General features: G+C 38.3%; 1 protein-coding gene across 1 annotated transcript in view; it reads right to left on the bottom strand.

The window, feature by feature from the left end:
* The window catches only part of DNAH14 (dynein axonemal heavy chain 14), a 319091-nt gene that overhangs the window by 57287 nt on the left and 242841 nt on the right, over positions 1-18963 (bottom strand). Inside the window, 3 exon segments of the mRNA XM_047754627.1 lie at positions 6714-6809; positions 7002-7133; positions 14989-15148. Coding sequence (XP_047610583.1) covers positions 6714-6809; positions 7002-7133; positions 14989-15148 — 388 coding nt within the window.

Below are 18963 nucleotides of genomic sequence, written 5' to 3'. Positions count from 1 at the left end.
TGCTCATTCCCCTTGTTTTGATTACACTGAGAAAACTCTCCCTTTGCTACTCATGATCTAGTGAGTTGTTTAAATATTAAAGTGTAAGGCTTGCTGATTCAATTAAACACAGGAAATTTCTATTATATGACAGGCACTGTGGTTCCCTAAGGTAACATTCTTAATGAAATATAAGAAGTTCTAGTATTCTTTCTTTTCCCCCACAGCTCCTGAGATTTTTTTTTTAGGAAGTAATTTTATATTAGGGCCCAGGTGAACAACAACAACAAACCCATTTTTGAAATGGGAGATAGCACATAAGCAGAAAACTTCAACAAAGAGTTTAAAACTAATGAAGTTAACTAGTACAATCAATTTTAAAAATTTAACAGTAAAAAATATACACTTAAAATATCCTTGTTTGGAAAAAAATAAAAATCATTATAAAATTTTAAAAAATGGATAAGCAATGAGATTCTGCTGTATACCACTGGGAACTATATCTAGCCACTTATGATGGAGCATGATAATGTGAGAAAAAAGAATCTATACATGTATGTGTGACTGGGTCACCTTGCTGTGCAGTAGAAAATTGACAGAACACTGTAAACCAGTTATAATGGAAAAAATAAAAATCATTATAAAATAAACTATCCTTGTTTAGGAGATCCTGCTGAATAGCATTGAGAACTTTGTCTAGATACTCATGTTACAACAGAACAAAGGGTGGGGGAAAAAATGTAATTGTAATGTATACATGTAAGGATAACCTGACCCCCTTGCTGTACAGTGGGAAAATAAAAAAAATTAAAAAAAAAAAAGAAAATAATTACAACCACAAATCATAGGCTACAAAGACAGTTTGCCTGACAGTGATGTTTGTTCCATTTTGATTAAAAAAATATGCCAACAGATTCTTGCAAACTTCTCCAGCAGGGCACACATTTTTCTGAAGGTTAGTAGGGACTGAGAGACCCAGGTAATGGTTTTTCCCCTAGAGGGATGAGTGCTGAATTAGTGGACAGGACATCAGGACAAAGAAATCTCTTTGGAGACTTCTGGCTCCTTGCAAAGCCAAGATACTTACTTCACCATGAGTCACTCTAACCTCTGCCTCAGTGATTTGTTCTCCCAGAAGAGAAATCTTCTTCTAGAGCAGAAAGTGCATTACTGAGAGAGTGTCTTGTTGGTCTCAACCCACCACCTACACGGGAGTTTTGCTTACACCAGTGGTGAGCACACAGTTGCACACACATGACTAGCACCCAAAAAGGATCCACATGGGGCATCTGTGTGTAGATACCTTGACACTCCCTTAGCTCTCACCGCAATAGGTCAAGAAGGTGCCTAAGAAACAATCAACACATTTCATATTTCCATCAACACATGGAAATAAGGAAGACTGTAAATATTCCTCTATCTCTTAAGGAAAATGGAAGGATCCATGGATTCTTTGGCAAGTGGGGAGAATACCTAAGGATCAATACAACTGATGAAAGAATAGATAATTAAAGAGATGAAAGACAATCTGACTATGCTTAGGGAAGAAATTAAAGAAAGCAACAAACCATTATCAAATAAAAGGAAACCACATCAGAAACAGCCAAAAGTACAGTGGATCCTGCTAAAAACAGAGGCAATCATATGGAGGATAAGCATAAGATAATAACATACAGACTGCCCTTGAACAATACAAGGGTTAGGGATGCTGACCCCTATGCAATCAAAACTCCACATGTAACTTTTGACTCCATGAAAACTTAATTACTAATAGCCTACTATTGACCAGAAGCCTTCCCAATAACATAAACTTTGATTAACAACAACAACAACAAAAAATCCTTGTTTGAATTCAATGAGTTAAAATATTAGAAACTTCTCAAGAAGCCTGTGGTTGAGAGCTGGAAGGAAATATGGAGTATTAGTGAGTAAAGTTCTGACTGGATTTGCAGTTTCCCTTTCTCTCCTCTACCATTTTATATCAGTAAAAACAAATGAAGGGGGAGGAATCAACTGGGAGGATGGGATTAACACATACACACTACTATTTACAAAAGAGATCACTAACAAGGACCTACTGTATAGCACAGAGAGGTCTACTCAATGTTCTGTAATAACCTATATGGGAAAAAGAATAGATATATGTACATGTGTAACTGATTCACTTTCCTATACACCTGCAACTAATACGGCATTGTAATCAACTATACTCCAATAAAATTTTAGCAAAGAATAATACTGTAAATAGAAATTTGTTGGATAAACACTTGTTGGATAGACACGCAAAAAGTCATGGATATCAGGAGAGTTGAATAAATACCAAAATTGAAAATGTCAAGCATCAAAAATGAGTACAAGGAGAGTTCCGGTCCAAGGTGATGACAAAGGAGGCTCCTGAACTGACCTCCTCCTGTGGACACATCAAATCTACAGCTACACAGGGAGAAATGCTCTCTGAAATAAATTCGGAAACTAGCTAAAGAAATCCAGACACTCCTACACACTGGGCAAGTGAGAAAATGCCCACATTGAAACCAGTAGGAAAGGCTGAGGCACTCTCACAACAGCTCCGCCCCGAGCAGTGACATACAATGGCATGAAACCAGAACTCGGCTTCTGAGGAGCAAAGGCTTTGGATCCAACATCTAGTGTCCCAACATTTAGGAATTCCACCTGGGGACAGGCCCCCCCCAAACACCTAGCTTGTATCCGTGAGGCCCAGCAGAAGACTACCAGCAAAAAAACACATTTTAACTGGCTATTCCTCCAGGGCTCAGGGCAGAGAGGCAGAGAGAAATGTCCCTTCAGTCTTTGCTGGAAAGAGGCTGCTGCCTGAGGAACAGGCTTCTAACTCAGCACACCTTCAGAGGCTGATGTAATCTTCCCAAAGAGCAGGGATACTGGTGAGTGTCATCTCTACATTCTCCTTCCAGCCCACTCTAGGTCATTCATGTCTTCCTGGAAGGAGCTTGCATACACATCTGGTGTCACAGTCCTTGTGGGTACAGCCTACAAGATGCACCCCTTGAGCACCTGATTCTGGTGGCCAATCCCATATGACTGTAGCAAACAAAGAAACAATTCTTTTTTTTTTTTTTTAAAGATTGGAATGAATTTAAGTAATTGAGTTTCAATATCGAAAGTAAGCTGGTGCACAATTAAACTTTGAGAAACAATTCTTAAGTGGCTTTCCCCAGTTTGTTCTTGCATTTAGACATTCCCAAAGAGTCAACCAAAAAACTGTTGGAACTAATCAACAGTATTAGCAAAGTTGTAGGATATAAAATCAACATACAGCAATCAGTTGCATATCTGTAATACTAATAACAACAGTATGGTACTATCATAAATTAGACACATAGACGAATGGAACAGAATAGAGAGCCCAGAGTTAAATCCCCTTGGTCAACTAATATTCAACAAGGGAACCACAAGTACACCCAGTGGAGAAAGGATAGTTTCTTCAACAGAAGATTTTGGGAAAACTGGATAAACACATGCAGAACAATGAAATTTGACCTCTATCTTACACCACTCATAAAAACCAATTAGAAATGAATTTTAAAAATACCCCCCCAAAAATGATACTGTAAAGTTTCTAGAAGAAAATGTAGGAAAGAAGTTCCTCAACACTGGTCTTGGAAATGACTTTTTTGGGTATGTCATTTGGGTATGACAACAAATCACAAACAAGAAAAGCAAAAATCAACAAATGGGACTACAAAAACTTAAAAGCTTCTGCACAGCAAAAGAAACAATTCACAAAATGAAAAGGCAACTTACAGAATGGGAGAAAAAGTGTGCAAGCCATATATCAGAAAAGGGGTTAACATTCAAACTATATAAATAACTTATCCAACTCAGTAACCAAAAAGCCCTATCCAATTAAAAAATGAGCAGAGGATAAGATTTGGTTGTGATGATCATTGTACAACTACAATGTAATAAAATTCACTGAGTTATAAAAAAAGGAAAAAAAAGAAAAAAAATGAGCAGAGGAATAAAATTCACTGAGTTATAAAAAAAGGAAAAAAAGAAGGAAAAAAAATGAGCAGAGGAATAAAGAGATATTTTTCTAAAGAAGACATGGGATCAACAGGTACATGAAAAGATGCTAAGCATTACTAAGTATGGGGAAATGAAAATCAAACAAAACCACAATGAGATATCACCTCACACCTGTTAAAATGGTTATCATCAAGGAGACACAAGATAACAAATTTAGGGGTTGCATACAAATTTTAGCATTGTCTATTCTATTTCTGTGAAAAAAGTCACTGAAATTTTGATGGAGATTTCATACAGTCTAGCAATTGCTTTGGGTAGTATGGACATTTTAATGATATTAATTATTCCCACCCATGAGCATGGAATATCTTTCCATTTGTTTGTGTCTTTTTCCATTTCTTTTATCAACATCTCATAGTTTTCAGTGCTCAGATCTTTCACCTCTTTGGTTAAATTTATTCCTAGGTACTTTATTCTTCTTGATGCAATTCCAGATGGGATTGTTTCTTTAATTTCTTTTTTTGTTTGTTTGTTGTTGGTGCATAGAAATGCTACTGATTTTTTATATACTGATCTTGCATCTTGAGGATTTACTGGACATGTTTAGTAGTTATAATAGGATTTTGGGGGGCAATCTTTAGGAATCTAAGCTTAAGTTTTATTTTGATGTTTTTCAAAGAACTTTCAGTTTCATTGATTTTTCTGTTTTTTGATTTTCTGTTTTTGTTTATCTTTGGTTAACCTTTATTATTTTTTCCCTTCTTCTAGTTTTGGGTTTATTTTGCTCTTCTTTTTCTAGTTCCCTAATGTGTAAAGTTAGAGTATTGATTTGAGATCTTTCTTTTCAAATACAGGCATTTATAGCTATAAATTTCCTTTTGAGTGCTGCTTTTGCTACATCCATGATTTTTGGCTTTCAGCTTCATTTTTTTTTTAATTGACTTTCAGCAACTGGAAAATCAGGCACATCGTAAGATTTTAAAATTTACTCACATAGAGTTTCAAGTAATTATTTAAAAAAAAAAAAAAAAACAACCCACCAAAACACTTTCACTAAATTAAAAATTCTTTGTTCCTGAACTCCCTATTTATCAAGTTGTATGTCTAATTTTTTCTTTAAGTTTTGAAACGAACTTTCTCCTTTCCTGGGTTTATTCCATTCATTAACATGTACTGGGGTTAGAAATAAGGCTGTTATTTGGGGATCCCCATGCCCTGGAGAGCATGTCCACCCCTACACTCTGCCCGTCCTGGCTTTATACCCAGTCTTCTATCTCAGCTGGTGGCCACTAGAACCCTGCTTCCACTCTGTGACAAGTGTTCATTCTAATTGGTTAGTGACTGTGCCATGCTGACTGCTAGACAGTTTGACTATCAGTCCTGGATATAAATATTTTATAGTGAAGTGGTTGAGCATGTGAGCTTTAGACAGGCAGGTTAGAATGTGTTTGAGCAAGTTTACTAAGTTTTTCAAATTTAGTCTCCTCATCTGTAAACCTCTACTTCTGAAAGTTGATTTGGGGATTAAATGAAAAAAATGTATATAAAGCATAGTACTTGGAACATAGTACATGCTCAATAAATGGTAGCTATTAGCACATCTCTATATAGATAAGATCATATGCTACAACAGAATATCAGCAATAAAACTGCATATCAACACAAAATAAATTCAGTTCAGATTTGTTAATTTCCTTCAAAAACGTCTACCGCTTTTTACGTATTTGAGAGCTTGCAAGAAAATGCCTATGGGCCAGGCAGGTAATATGAATGCCTGAAGTGAGCTTATTCTAACCAAGTGAGAATGCTAGCCTAGGACTGCCGGATGTTCCGAATTTTCAAGAGAACAAGGATGTTCAGATTTTAAATGATAAATGTCGATAAGTATATCAAAATGTAGGAGATGGGGAGGACTGTTTAGGTAAACAAAAGGTGTCAGTGGGATGAATGTACCTGCTAGACTGCTGTTCCTGAAACTATATGTGAGCTATAGAAAGTGGTAGGAATTGGTGATCTCAATCTTACTTCTAGTTCTCATAATGATACTTATTTTATTTTATTTTTGTCTTTTCTAGGGCTGCACCCACAGCATATGGAGGTTCCCAGGCTATGGGTCTAATTGGAACTATAGTCACTGGCCTACACCACAGCCACAGCAACATGGGAACCAAGCCACATCTGCCACCTACACCACAGCTCATGGCGACACTGGACCCTTAACCCACTGAGCAAGGCCAGGGATTGAACCCGCAACCTCATGGTTCCCACTCGGATTCGTTAACCACTGAGGCACGATGGGAACTCCATGATACTCTATTTTAATTTAAAATCGACACTGCAGAAATAACCATGCTTTACAAAGCAGCAGAGTAATTAACATAAACAGGTTAAGCAGCTTTTTTAAAACGTGGATTGATCCTACGTCTTTGGTAAACTGATATTATGAAGATCTCCTGAGAGGAATCTGGTGAGTGAACATTAATACATCATTGATACAATTAACATTAATGAGTATGTTACTATGTGGTGGGCGTTAAGACCTGTACATATAGTATTTACATTATTTACTTAATCTCAATGAATCTCTTCACTACCTTTTGTTATTAGCTTCATTTTATCCTAAACTGATAGACTCTTTTGAGATAATGATTTTTTCCTGATGTTTTTGCAGTTCATAAAGATGTCGAGCATTTAACAAGGAAAAAAAAAGGAAAAAAAAGTCTTACCAGCTGCAAACCTCTTTGTTTTTCAGCCAACCTTTGTCGTGCAATTTGTAGGACATTTTGAGCTTCAGCCACTTGGATTTGTTTAGGGCCCACCACCTTTAGCAGAATGGTGCAAACTTTGTGTTAAAAGAGTCAAGGTAACTGTTAAAAATTTGATTAACGTGCTTTCCATTAAAGCATTCTTTCTACAGAGGTTCATTTGAACATTAAAAAAAATTTTTTTCTGGGACAATGATGTGTCACTTCTAATTTGGTATAGATACTTTATTTAAGAGAAAAAAAGCATACCTTCTGTACTTCGTGGTAGTTATTCAAAGCTATAACCCACTGGCACATAGAGCAGCAAGCAAGAGAAACTAGAGCAATCTTGTGTGGGTTGAAATCAGGTAAGATTAAAATTTTTTTCAGCTTTATGAAAACCTGGAGGGAATACAGTTCAGGTATTACATGAGAAAGAACTATTACTGATCTGGAATTTTCCCCAATCTGCATTAGAATGAAATTTTATTTCATATAAAAATACTCAGAGTTCCTGTCGCGAGACATGTTTCTACAATATTTTCTTAGCCTCTTTGCTGAAAACTCCATCTTGTTCTGCTTTAGTTTACCCCATCTTCCTGCTTGAAAAACAGTCACAGTGCTGGTAAATGACTTAAGCTTAAGAACAAAGGCCTAAAGGCATAAGCTATTCATAGGGCCAGCTGAATGAGGACAAAATGCGTTGGCACGGGGGACATGTGCAGATTGGCACGCCATTTGCACAAGAATGATATGTCCTCAAAAGAATAAGAGAAAGAGGAACCTCATGGCCAAGTGGTTTAAGAGGGGTCATTAGCAGAATATACATTAGCAAAGAGAACCAAGGTTCAAACCTAGGCACGCCGGGTTGCCGCAGATGGGTTTGCCTTTGCGAAGCACAGTGAGGATTCTCTGAAATGCTCTGCATAGATGGCTGACTCAAATGCTAATGATTGTGAAATGCCTAAAGGTCGGAGTAAAAGCTTAACCATCTACCAGCTATGGGACTTTTAAAATAATAAAATAACTTACAAAATAGTTTTAAAAACCCTATATCCTCCACCTATAGCCCCCTCCTCACTTGACATCATCCTAAAGAGCACAATAAAAGCTGTGTGGTTTTTTGAGGTGGTGCTCTTGGTCCCTGAGACCTTGAGTCCCCCAGTTCCCACCTTTATTTAAGATAAATGTCTCTGTGTCTTGTTTTAGGTTAACTTTTCCCCTTAAGTTTCACAGCACCCGTTCTTCAGCCCCATCCTGCTGAGCTGGTCTTGGCAAGTCCCTGTCGTGGCAAGTTCCTGTCGTGGCTCAGCAGAAAAAAATCTGACTAGTATCCATGAGGACGCAGCTTTGATCCCTGGCCTCGCTCAGTGGGTTAAGGATCTGGAGTTGCTGTGAGCTGTGGTGTAGGTCACAGATGTGGCTCAGATCCTGCGTTCTGTGGTGTAGGCCTGCAGCTGTTAGCTCCTGTTGGACCCCTAGCCTGGGAACCTCCATATGCTGCAGGTGTGGCCCTAAAAAGACAAAAGACAAAAAACAAAACAAAAACAAACTACTCACCTACCCTTCAAAAGTGGACTTAAAGACATATCTGGGAACAAAATGACTCTACTACCAGTAATTTTCTTAAGAGGAGGGGAAAAGCCTCTACTCTAAAATCTTGTTATTGCTATTGTTGTTACAGTAATTTTGCCACAGTTTTACAAAAGGAACTCCATTTTTTTCTCTCTTAAGGGCTGCACTTATGGCATATGGAAGTTTCCAGGCTAGGGGTCAAATCAGAGCTGCACCTGCTGGCCTACACCACAGCCACAGCAACGCCAGATCTGAGCTACATCTGTGACCTACATCACAGCTCACGGCACTGAGCGAAGCCAGGGATCGAACCACATCCTCATGGATACTAGTCAGGTTTGCTTCCGCTGCTTCATAACAGGAACTCCACTTTAAAACAAAAATAAAAGAAGTTAACGTTCTCCAGTCTTGTGGAATTTAGTGTCTAAGGAGGTCTGAGGTCTCCTTCTTATGCGCCTTACATGTGAGGTGAATTGGAATGCCATCCCCTGATTTCCGTCCCCCAAGAGGCATCTGGCAGGGCATGGTCATATACAAAGGTCCCTCTAGTCAATGGTGGTGGTATGGCCTGAGGCACAGTGGGGCTCACTTGGCATTCTCCAGCCGGTCGTATCATATACCCATGGATCCACTTTGTCCAAATGGTACAACCTAGTTTAGAGGCAGCTATATAGTATTTCTCATATAATTTGTGGGCCATAATCAGAATGAAATCTTTCTCAGACATATTCCTTTCTCCCTCCTTTCTAATCAGGTGTTTCCTCTCATGCCTGGAAGGTTAGAACCATCTTGCTGAATAATTTAGACGGCAGGTGGTCTACCCTCAATGTATTATTTGTGTTCTTACTGTCATTTAAAATACTGTTAGGCTTTTAATCATGTCTTTAGATGAGCTAGTAATTTTTCTAGCTTGAAAGATCGATTTAAGCAAAACCACAGGGAATCATTTTTGCTAAGAAGGCTTCAGAGAGTGAGTAGTTGTTGCATTAATTCATGAATAATATGGACAGCAATGCTGACTTTCTGCTAAAAAATTCACCTTGTTCATCTACTGTTCTGTACTTCCTAATAGCACAGATCATCATTGTAATTAATTGTGTTATTAGCTTTTAATGTCTGTTTCCCCCGTTACAATGTAAGCTTCATAACATCAAGGAATGAGTTGGTCTTGTAAACTATCATAATGCCTCATTACTGTCTTTTACAAGAAAGATAATCCATAAATATTTAATGAGTGAATGAATGAGTATTCACCCCTTCAGCCTATGACAGTGTCATTCATATGTCTACAAATATTTCAGTTTGCCACCGAAACAAGCTCTTAGCTCACTCCCATGTAACAACTTTTGGGTACTCTTCTAGCCTGTATATATTATCCAGTTTCGAAGCCACTTCTACATTTTAAGGTATCACTAACTGGTACCAAAATGTGTATTAGTTTCCTGTGGCCACTGTAACAAATGATCACAAATTGGGTGACTTTTAAAAATAACAGCAATTTGTGTTCTCACAGTTCTGGAGACCAGGAATCTGAAATCAAGGTGTAGGTATATACTCCATTTGGGGGCTCGACATGGCCTGCCCCACGCCACTGGTGCCCTGTACTCCTCTGCTTGCTCAGGACATCAGCCCTGCTCTTATCCTCTTTGCAGTGCTAGAGCAAATCTACATTCTTCTGAATTAACTCTGCTCCAGCAAAACCTTTTACTAGACGTCCAGACTACCTTAAAAACAAAACTTTCTGTGCTTTTCATCTGTCCCCCATCTCTTCTCACATGAATTAATATTTTTAAACCATTTTTCAATTGGAGTAGTTAATTTACAATGTTGTGTTAGTTTCAGGTGTACAACAAAATGATACTATATTGAGCATAGTTTCCTGTGCTATACAACAGGTCCTTGTTATTCATCTATTTTATATATAGTAGTATATGTTAGTCCCAAACTCTCATTTTATCCCTTTCCCCTGCTCTCCCCTTTAGTAACCATAAGTTTGTTTTCTATGTCTGTGAGTCTATTACTGTTTTCTAAATAAGTTCATTTGTGTCATTTTTTTTTTTTTGGATTCCACATGTAAGTGACATCATATAGTATTTGTCTTTCTCTTTCTGACTTACTTCACTTAGTATGATAATCTCTAGGTTTATCTATGTTGCTACAAGGGCATTATTTCATTCTTTTTTATGGCTGAGTAGTATTCCATTGCATATATGTACCACATCTTCTTAATCCATTCATCTCTCAGTAGACATTTAAGTTGCTTCTATGTTTTGGCTACTGTAAATAGTGCTACTATGAACATGCATGTATCTTTTCTAATTATGGTTTTCTATCCCGGATAGATGCCCATGAGTGGGATGGCTGGATCATACGGCAACTCTATGAATTAATATTTTTAAAGTGATCAGAACAGTCTCTGGCATATGAACAGCTGTTACACAAATAAAAATAAATCTCAGAGGTCCAGTTTAAGACAGCAACACAGAAGAATGAATCCTAACCATACTTCCTCCCATGGACTCACTGAATCTACAGCAACACATATGGAATAATTATCTCTGAAAGAAACCCCCAAACTACCTGACTGAATCCTATACTTGGACAAATAAGAAAAAACCCACATCAAAATGGGCAGGGGAGGCTGAGACACAATCTTGTCATTAACTTCACTCCTGGTGTGGTGTCCCACAGTTAGCAGGGGACTCACAACACTGAGCTTCTCCCTGAGGGACTGAAGGGTTTGAATCCCACATCTGCATCCCAACTTTTAAGACCTGTACCTTAGAGAAGAGCCCCCAATACACCTAGCTTTAAAAGCTAACAGGGGTTTTATCCATGAGACTCACAAAGTTATAGCAATTTGACAAACATTTCTTAAAGGGTCCATGGGGACTCACTCACCCCAGGGCCCAACACAAAGGATTGACTGAAAAGTACCCAGGCTTTCAGGGAAAGAGGCTATTTGATTATCTCAAAGCTTCAGCCTGAGGAGCAGGCTTCTAAGTTAATACACTTCTTGGAACTAGAAAAAGAAGAACAAATGAACCCCAAAGTTAGTAGAAGTAAGGAAATAACAAAGATCAGAGCTGAACTAAAGGGAGACTAAAAAGAACAGAAAAATCAATGAAATTAAGAGCTATGTTTTGAAAAGATAAACAAACCTGCAGATAGACTCACTAATAAAGAGGGAAGCGAACACTCAAAATCAGAAATGAAAAAGGAGATGTTACAACTGATATCGCAGAAATACAAAGGATCATAGCAGACTACTGTGAAAAATTACATGCCACTAAACTGGCCAAGCTAAAAGAAATGGATAAATTTCTAGAAATATTCAATCTATGAAGACTGAATCATGAAGAAATAGAAAATTTGAACTGATTGATTATTAAAAAGAAGAGTGAATCGGTAAACAAAAACCTTCTAACAAACCAAAGTTCAGCACCAGGTGGCTTCAATGGTGAATTTTAACAAACATATAAAGAAGAGTTGATACCAATCCTCCTCAAATTCTTCCAAAAAATGGAAGAAGAGGGAACACTTCCAAACTCATTTTATGATACCAGCATTACCCTGATACCAAAACTAGAGGACACTGTAAGAAAAGAAAATTATAGGCCAATATCACTGATGAGCATAAATATAAAATTACTCAAAAAATAAGCAAACGGAATTCAATATACATTAAAAGGATCATACACCATAATCAAGTGGGATTTATTTTAGGGATTCAAGGATGGTTCAACATCCGCAAGTCAATGTGATACACCACATTAACAAAATGAAGGGTTAAAAACTCTATGATCATTTCAGTAAATGCATAAGAAACATTAGACAAAATTCAATATCCACTCATGAGAAAAATGCCCAACAAACTGGCTTTAGAGGAAATACAGCTCAACATATATGACAAGCCCACGACAAATATCATATTCAATGGAGATGAGCTGAAACTTTTTCCTGTAAGATGAGAAACAAATCAAGGACATCCATTCTTGCCACTTTTATTCCACACTATTGGCAGCCCTAGCCATAGCAATTAGGGGGAAAAGGCATATAAGTTAAAAAAGGAGTAAAACTATCACTGTTTGCAGATGACACAACACTAAATGTGGAACACCCTAAAGACTCCCAAAGACTCTTAGAACTAATAAACAAATTTGGTAAAGTTGTAGGATACAAATCAGTGGGTAAAAATCAGTTGCATTTCTGTCCACAAACAATGAACTATCAGAAAGGGAAATTCAGAAAGCAATCCCATTTATAATTGCATTTTTAAAAACCCTAGAAATACATTTAACAAAGGATGTGACAAGGAAAACTTTCAAGATATCAATGAAAGAAATTGAAGAAAACACAATAAATTGAGGGATATTTTGTGCTCACAGATCAGAAGAATTAATATTGTTAAATTGTCTGTACTACTCAAAACAATACCTATCACAATTCCACTGGCATTTTTTTCATAGAAATAGAATAAACAACTCTAAAATTTATATGAAACCATAAGAGACCCAGAGTAAGCAAAGGAATTTTGAGAAAGAAGAAGCTTTACATTACAAAGCTAAAGTAAACAAAACAGTATGGTATTGACGTAAAAAAGAAACACAGATCAACGGAATAGGAAAGAGAGTCCAGAAAGAAGCTCACACACATATGATCAGTTAATCATGATGGAGGAGCCAGGAATACACAATGGGAGGGAAAGTGTCATCATATGTGGTCACGGGAAACAGGACGGCCACATGCAAAAGGATGAAACCGAACTATACCACACACACATTAAGTCAAAATGGATTAAAGACTTGAATGCGAGACCTGAAACTGTAAAACTCCTAGAAGAAAACATAGGCAGGAAGCTCCCTGACATTGATCTTGGTGAAGATTTGGATCGGACACCAAAAGGAAAGGCAATAAAAGCAAAAATAAATGTGACCTGGTCAAACTAGAAAGCTGCACAGCAAGAGAAACCATCAACAAAAAGAGCAGCAACCAAATGGGAGAAAAGAGGTTAATATACAAAATAAATAACTCATCTAACCCAATAGCAAAAACAAACAAAAAACAAACTCAATCTGCTTAAAAAATGGGCAGAGGATCTAAACAGATCTTTTTTCCAAAGAAGACATACAGCTAGCCAACAGGCACAGGAAAAGGTGTTCAACATGCTAATCGCCAGGGAAATACACATGAAAACCACAATGACATACCACCTATTAAAACGGCTATTATCAGAAGACAACAAGTAATTAGTGCTGGTGAGGAGGTGGACTGTGAGTGGAAATGAAAATCAGGGCAGGCGCTGTGGAAAACAGTATGGAGTCTCCTAGTCTCCTTAATTAATTAAAAACAGAAGTACCATGATCCAGCAATTCCACTTCTGGATATTAATCTGAAGGAAACAAAAACACTAACTCAACAAGACATATGCACCTCCAAGTTAACTGCAGCATTATTTCCAAAAACGAAGACATGGAAGCAACCTAAATGTCCACTAATGGATAAAGAAAATGTGACACACACACACTGGAACATCAGCCATAAAAAGGAAGAGGAAATTCTTCCATTTGTGACAACCTGAATGGGCCCTGAGAACATGATGCTAAGTGGGAAATAAATATTTTCTTTGTCTTTCAAACAGAGAAAGACAAATGCCATATAATCTCATTTGCATATGGACCCCCCCCCCAAAAAAAAAGTCCCCAATCCAAACTGAACTCACAGATACAGAGAACAGATTGGTGGTTGTCAGAGGCAGGGAGTTGGGGTGGTGAAAATGGGCACAGGTGGTCAAAAAGTACAAACTTCCAGTTAAAAATAAATAAGCCCTGGTGATATCATGTACAGTATGGTGACTGCAGTTCCTAATACTGTATTATCTGAAAGTTTTCTAAGAGTAAATCTTGAAAGTTCTCATCACACAGACACAAAATTTGTAACTATATGTGATGATGGACCTTAGCTAGACTTAATGGTGGTGGTTATTTGGCAATACATACAAAAATCAAATCAGTATGTTACACACTTGGAACTAATATAATCTTGTATGTTAATTATATCTCAGTAAAACAAACAAACAAAAACCCCCCAAAACTTGGGTGCCTTTATCCACATATTACCCTATTTCAGAGAGTAATACAATCCATCCAGAAAGACGTTCTCCCACTATTGGCCTCTTCTGTTCTTATTATATAAAGAGATTCTGAGGCATGGAATTTTTCTGATTTTGGTGACATAATGCTTTTTTTTGTTGCTTCCAGGAAACCCTTTATGTTTGGATATGCAGTTTGCTTTCTGCTCTTTTTTTTTTTTTAGGGGCCACACCCGTGGCATATGGAAATTCCCAGGCTACGGGTCGAATCAGAGCTACAGCTTCTGGCCTCCACCATAGCCACAGCAATGTGGGATTTGAGCCACGTCTGCAACCTACATCACAGCTCACGGCAACACCAGATCCTTAATCCATTGAGTGAGGCCAGGGATCCAACTCACTTCCTCACGGATACTAGCTGGACTTGTTTCCACTGCATCACAGCAGGAACTCCTGCTCTCCGCTCTTCTAACCCTCACCATTATCTTCCGCTTCTAACACAGAATTCCAATTTTAATATTTCCATTTGACTCTTGTGGATTATAAATATGGAATGTATCAATTATGCATTAATTAGAGATCAACTTTTACCTCCTCAGGTATGCTGTCTTTGTCAAGGTTAATCAATTTTTTTAGGAAACCAGTTTCTGAAAGAAGTAACTTGGCGGTAGCCCAGTTAGGTTTCTTTTGCAGAAGAAGACAAACTGCATTCATCACAGTCAGCACAAGGAAAGGAGGCCGGGCATAGACTCTGTAACAGACAGAGCGAATCTCATCAACTTCACCACTGAAATCAAACGTACCCTGTTAACTCTCTCAGGAGACAATATACACAGGTTTTTCACAAGTATTTTGGTAAGGAGAACTATTTTCCAACAGATAGCTGTTTCACTATTTGGGTATACCTGGATATCTCTGCTTTATTTATTTTATTTCATTTTATTTTTTGCAATTTTAAAAAAAATTTTTTTCCACTGTAAAAACCTTGGTGACCAAGTTACACGTACGTGTATACATACGGATATCTTTGCTTTAGAAAGACGAAATGCATAAAACTTAAATATGCAGAACGCTTAAGATGGAGGTTAATTCTTTTCATCATAAAAATACTTGCTGCAGAGTTCTTTAAAGTGTGAACCCTCCTTCTATTCACCCCAGTGTGGATTTACGGATGACTGCGTGACAGGGACACAATGTGTGCGCGGGTGGTGGGCAGAGTGTGCAGCCGGGAGTCAGCCCCTTTATAATGTGAGTTGAGGGGTGCTATAAGGGGCAACGCTCCTTAAACACACTTCTGATTTTTCTTCATTCTGATCTAAATTCCTATCATAAGGATCACAGATAAAACAGAGTTGGGGGAGGAAGCGTAGATGGAAATTTGTCCCTCAAGTGCTTCATGATGTGATCACGGGAACCCTGGAAGCTGCCTCTTAGCTGTGTCCACAAGCGATGAGAAGTCGACACTTTGAAAAGCCAGAGGTCAGGATGACAAGCACAAGAAGTACGTTTTTGCTTTTTTTATTTGTCTTTTTAGGGCCGCACCTGTGGCGTATGCAAGTTCCCAGGCTAGAGGTCGAATCAGAGCTACAGCTGCCGGCCTATACCACAGCCACAGCAACTCGGGATCCTTAACCCACTGAGCGAGGCCAGGGATGGAACCCATGACCTCATGGATACTAGTCAGGTTCATGACCGCTGAGCCATGACAGGAACTCTAAGAAGTAAGTTTTGATAAAAAGCCACTAGGGTGGCGGTTGCAACAGTTGGGGACTGGGAACAAGAGACAGGTCCATCCAAGGTAATGAATCTTCCTCAATGAAAATTGTACAGATTTCCTGAAAGAAGTAAAGGCAACAGAGCCAACTTTATGTCCATGTCATTATCTACAGGGGTTATCAAGGAGAGCCCCCGCCTTTGATTTTTTTTTTTTTTTTTGCTTTTTTAGGGCCGCACCTGCGGCACGTGGAAGTTCCCAGACTAGGGGTTGAATCAGAGCTATGGCTGCCAGCCTACACCACAGTCACAGCAACGCTGGATCCAAGCCACATCTGTGATCTACACCACAGCTCACGGCAATGCCAGATCATTAACCCGCTGAGTAAGGCCAGAGAATTGAACCTGTGTCCTCATGATACTAGTCAGATTTGTTTTCACTGAGCCACTGCAGGAACTCCTGCTGCCTTAGATTTTATTGTTAGAGATCTTCTATTTGGATTAATCTTGGTTCTCTTTAATTGTCTATTTTTAAAATGCAGATTTTTTTCAGGAGGACTAAGTAATTAAATGATTAAACATCTTATCTGAACTAATTTGTCAGGTTGTTTCTCCGACATTATCAGTCTGGCTTTTTTTGAAAGAATAAGAAAGATAACAACAGAGGAAATAGGAAAAGAGAGACAAGGTTCACAGAGGAGAAATGAGAACCATGCAAACAAATTTTTCCCCAATTTTGCACAAGTTCACCTCTTTTAAAAGCAAGCAGGATGGGAATACAATCAAATTAAGATGTACTATCTATGAAATTTAATGCCAATTAAAGGGAAAATAGAATTCAATTGGCTATAGTCCAATTTATGTGCTACTCTCCAGAAAAAGAAATATTTGATTTTCTTTTTCTTTTTTTTATTACTCAAATGAATTTATCACATCTGTAGTTGTATAATGATCATAACAATCTGATTTCACAGGATTTCCATCCCACAGCCCAAGTACATCCCCCCACCCCCCAAACTGTCTCCTCCGGAGACCAAAAGTTTTTCAATGTCTGTGAGTCAGCATCTATTCTGCAAAGAAGTTCATCCTGTCCTTTTTTCAGATTCCACATGTCAGTGAAAGCATTTGATGTTGGTGTCTCATTGTATGGCTGACTTCACTTAGCATGATAATTTCTAGGTCCATCCATGTTGCTAAAAATGCTGGTATTTCATCTTTTTGATGGCTGAGTAATATTCCATTGTATATATGTACCAAGAAATATTTTATTTTATTTTATTTTTTTTGTCTTTTTGCTATTTCTTTGGGCCGCTCCCGCGGCATATGGAGGTTCCCAGGCTAGGGGTCGAATCGGAGCTGTAGCCACTGGCCTACGCCAGAGCCACAGCAACGCAGGATCTGAGCCGCATCTGCAACCTACACCACAGCTCACGGCAATGCCGGATCGTTAACCCACTGAGCAGGGGCAGGGACCAAACCCGCAACCTCATGGTTCCTAGTCGGATTCGTTAACCACTGCGCCACGATGGGAACTCTGAAATATTTGATTTTAAGTGAGACTTATCTACCCCAGAAATCTGATTTAAAGTCTTCTGTTACTACAAAGAAGTACTGTCTCTGACCTTTACAGGTTTATCCCAATCTACATTTTCTTTCTTTTCTTTTTTTTTAAATAAACTAGGGCCTAGGTATTTTATTATAGCAGCCCAAAGTGACTAAAACATACATTCAGTCAGATCAGCTTTACAGAAAAAATCCAGCAATAATTTAAAAAAATAATAATACATGTAGAAAAATTAGGTATACCCCTAAAATATATAGCAATCCTGTTATCACAAGAGTTACAAAAAAGGCATTTGGCAAAGTTAAACATTGCACTGTGACAAAACCTTCACAGAAAGGAAAAAGAAAACAAATAAAAAAAAAAACCCTTCGATTTAGAGTTCCTGCTGTGTGTGTGGCTCAGTGGAACAAATCTGACTAGCATCCATGAGAATGCAGGTTTGATCCCTGGCCTCGCTCAGTGGGTTAAGGACCTGGCATTGCCATGAGCTGTGGTGTTGGTCACAGACACAGCTCGGATACAGCGTTGCTGTGGCTGTGTGGTAGGCTAACAGCTGCAGCACCGATTTTACCCCTAGCCCGGAAACTTCCATATGGCATGGGTTTGGCCCTAAAAAGACAAAAAAAAAAAAAAAAACCTGCAAATTAATAAAGGACGCCTATGGAAAAAACTGAGCTATACATACACAGCAGTGAATATATGAATGCTTTTCTTCAGAATCCAGAACAGGGCAAGGATTTCTGCCTTCATCATTCTATTAAGCATTTTACTGACTTCCCAGGCAGAAAAATAAGAAAAGAAGAAGAAATAAAAGACGCAAGGCCAATCTGCATTTTCTACCATCTTCGTTCTTCTTCTTGTGGCTAACGATGTAAATTGGCAAAGGACTGCACTATCGTGGGGCAAGGGGATGGAAACAGCAAACAGCTGCACTGACATAAGCACAATGCAGTAAAAACAAGGCCCTCATATTTGGAACTGCAGATGAGGTGTTTATACAATTACTGTGCCTTTTCTTTCTAGTCTAGGTATCACAATACTTTATTGATTCTAAGATGTACATTTTTACATCTCTGAGATGAGGATACAGTTAGAACCAGTGGCACATCATATAATTTATTGGTAGCCATTTTTCCTTCTTAAGGGTTCATAGGAGTTCCCGTCATGGCTCAGTGGTTAACGAATCCGACTAGGAACCATGAAGTTGCGGGTTCAATCCCTGGCCTTGCTCAGTGGGTTAAGGATCCGGTGTTGCCGTGAGCTGTGGTGTAGGTTACAGATGCGGCTCA

This window comes from Phacochoerus africanus, chromosome 12, assembly GCF_016906955.1.
Source record: "Phacochoerus africanus isolate WHEZ1 chromosome 12, ROS_Pafr_v1, whole genome shotgun sequence".
Taxonomy (NCBI): domain Eukaryota; kingdom Metazoa; phylum Chordata; class Mammalia; order Artiodactyla; family Suidae; genus Phacochoerus; species Phacochoerus africanus.
Note: the sequence above shows the minus strand (reverse complement) of the source record. Positions and strands in the feature narration are given on the sequence as shown.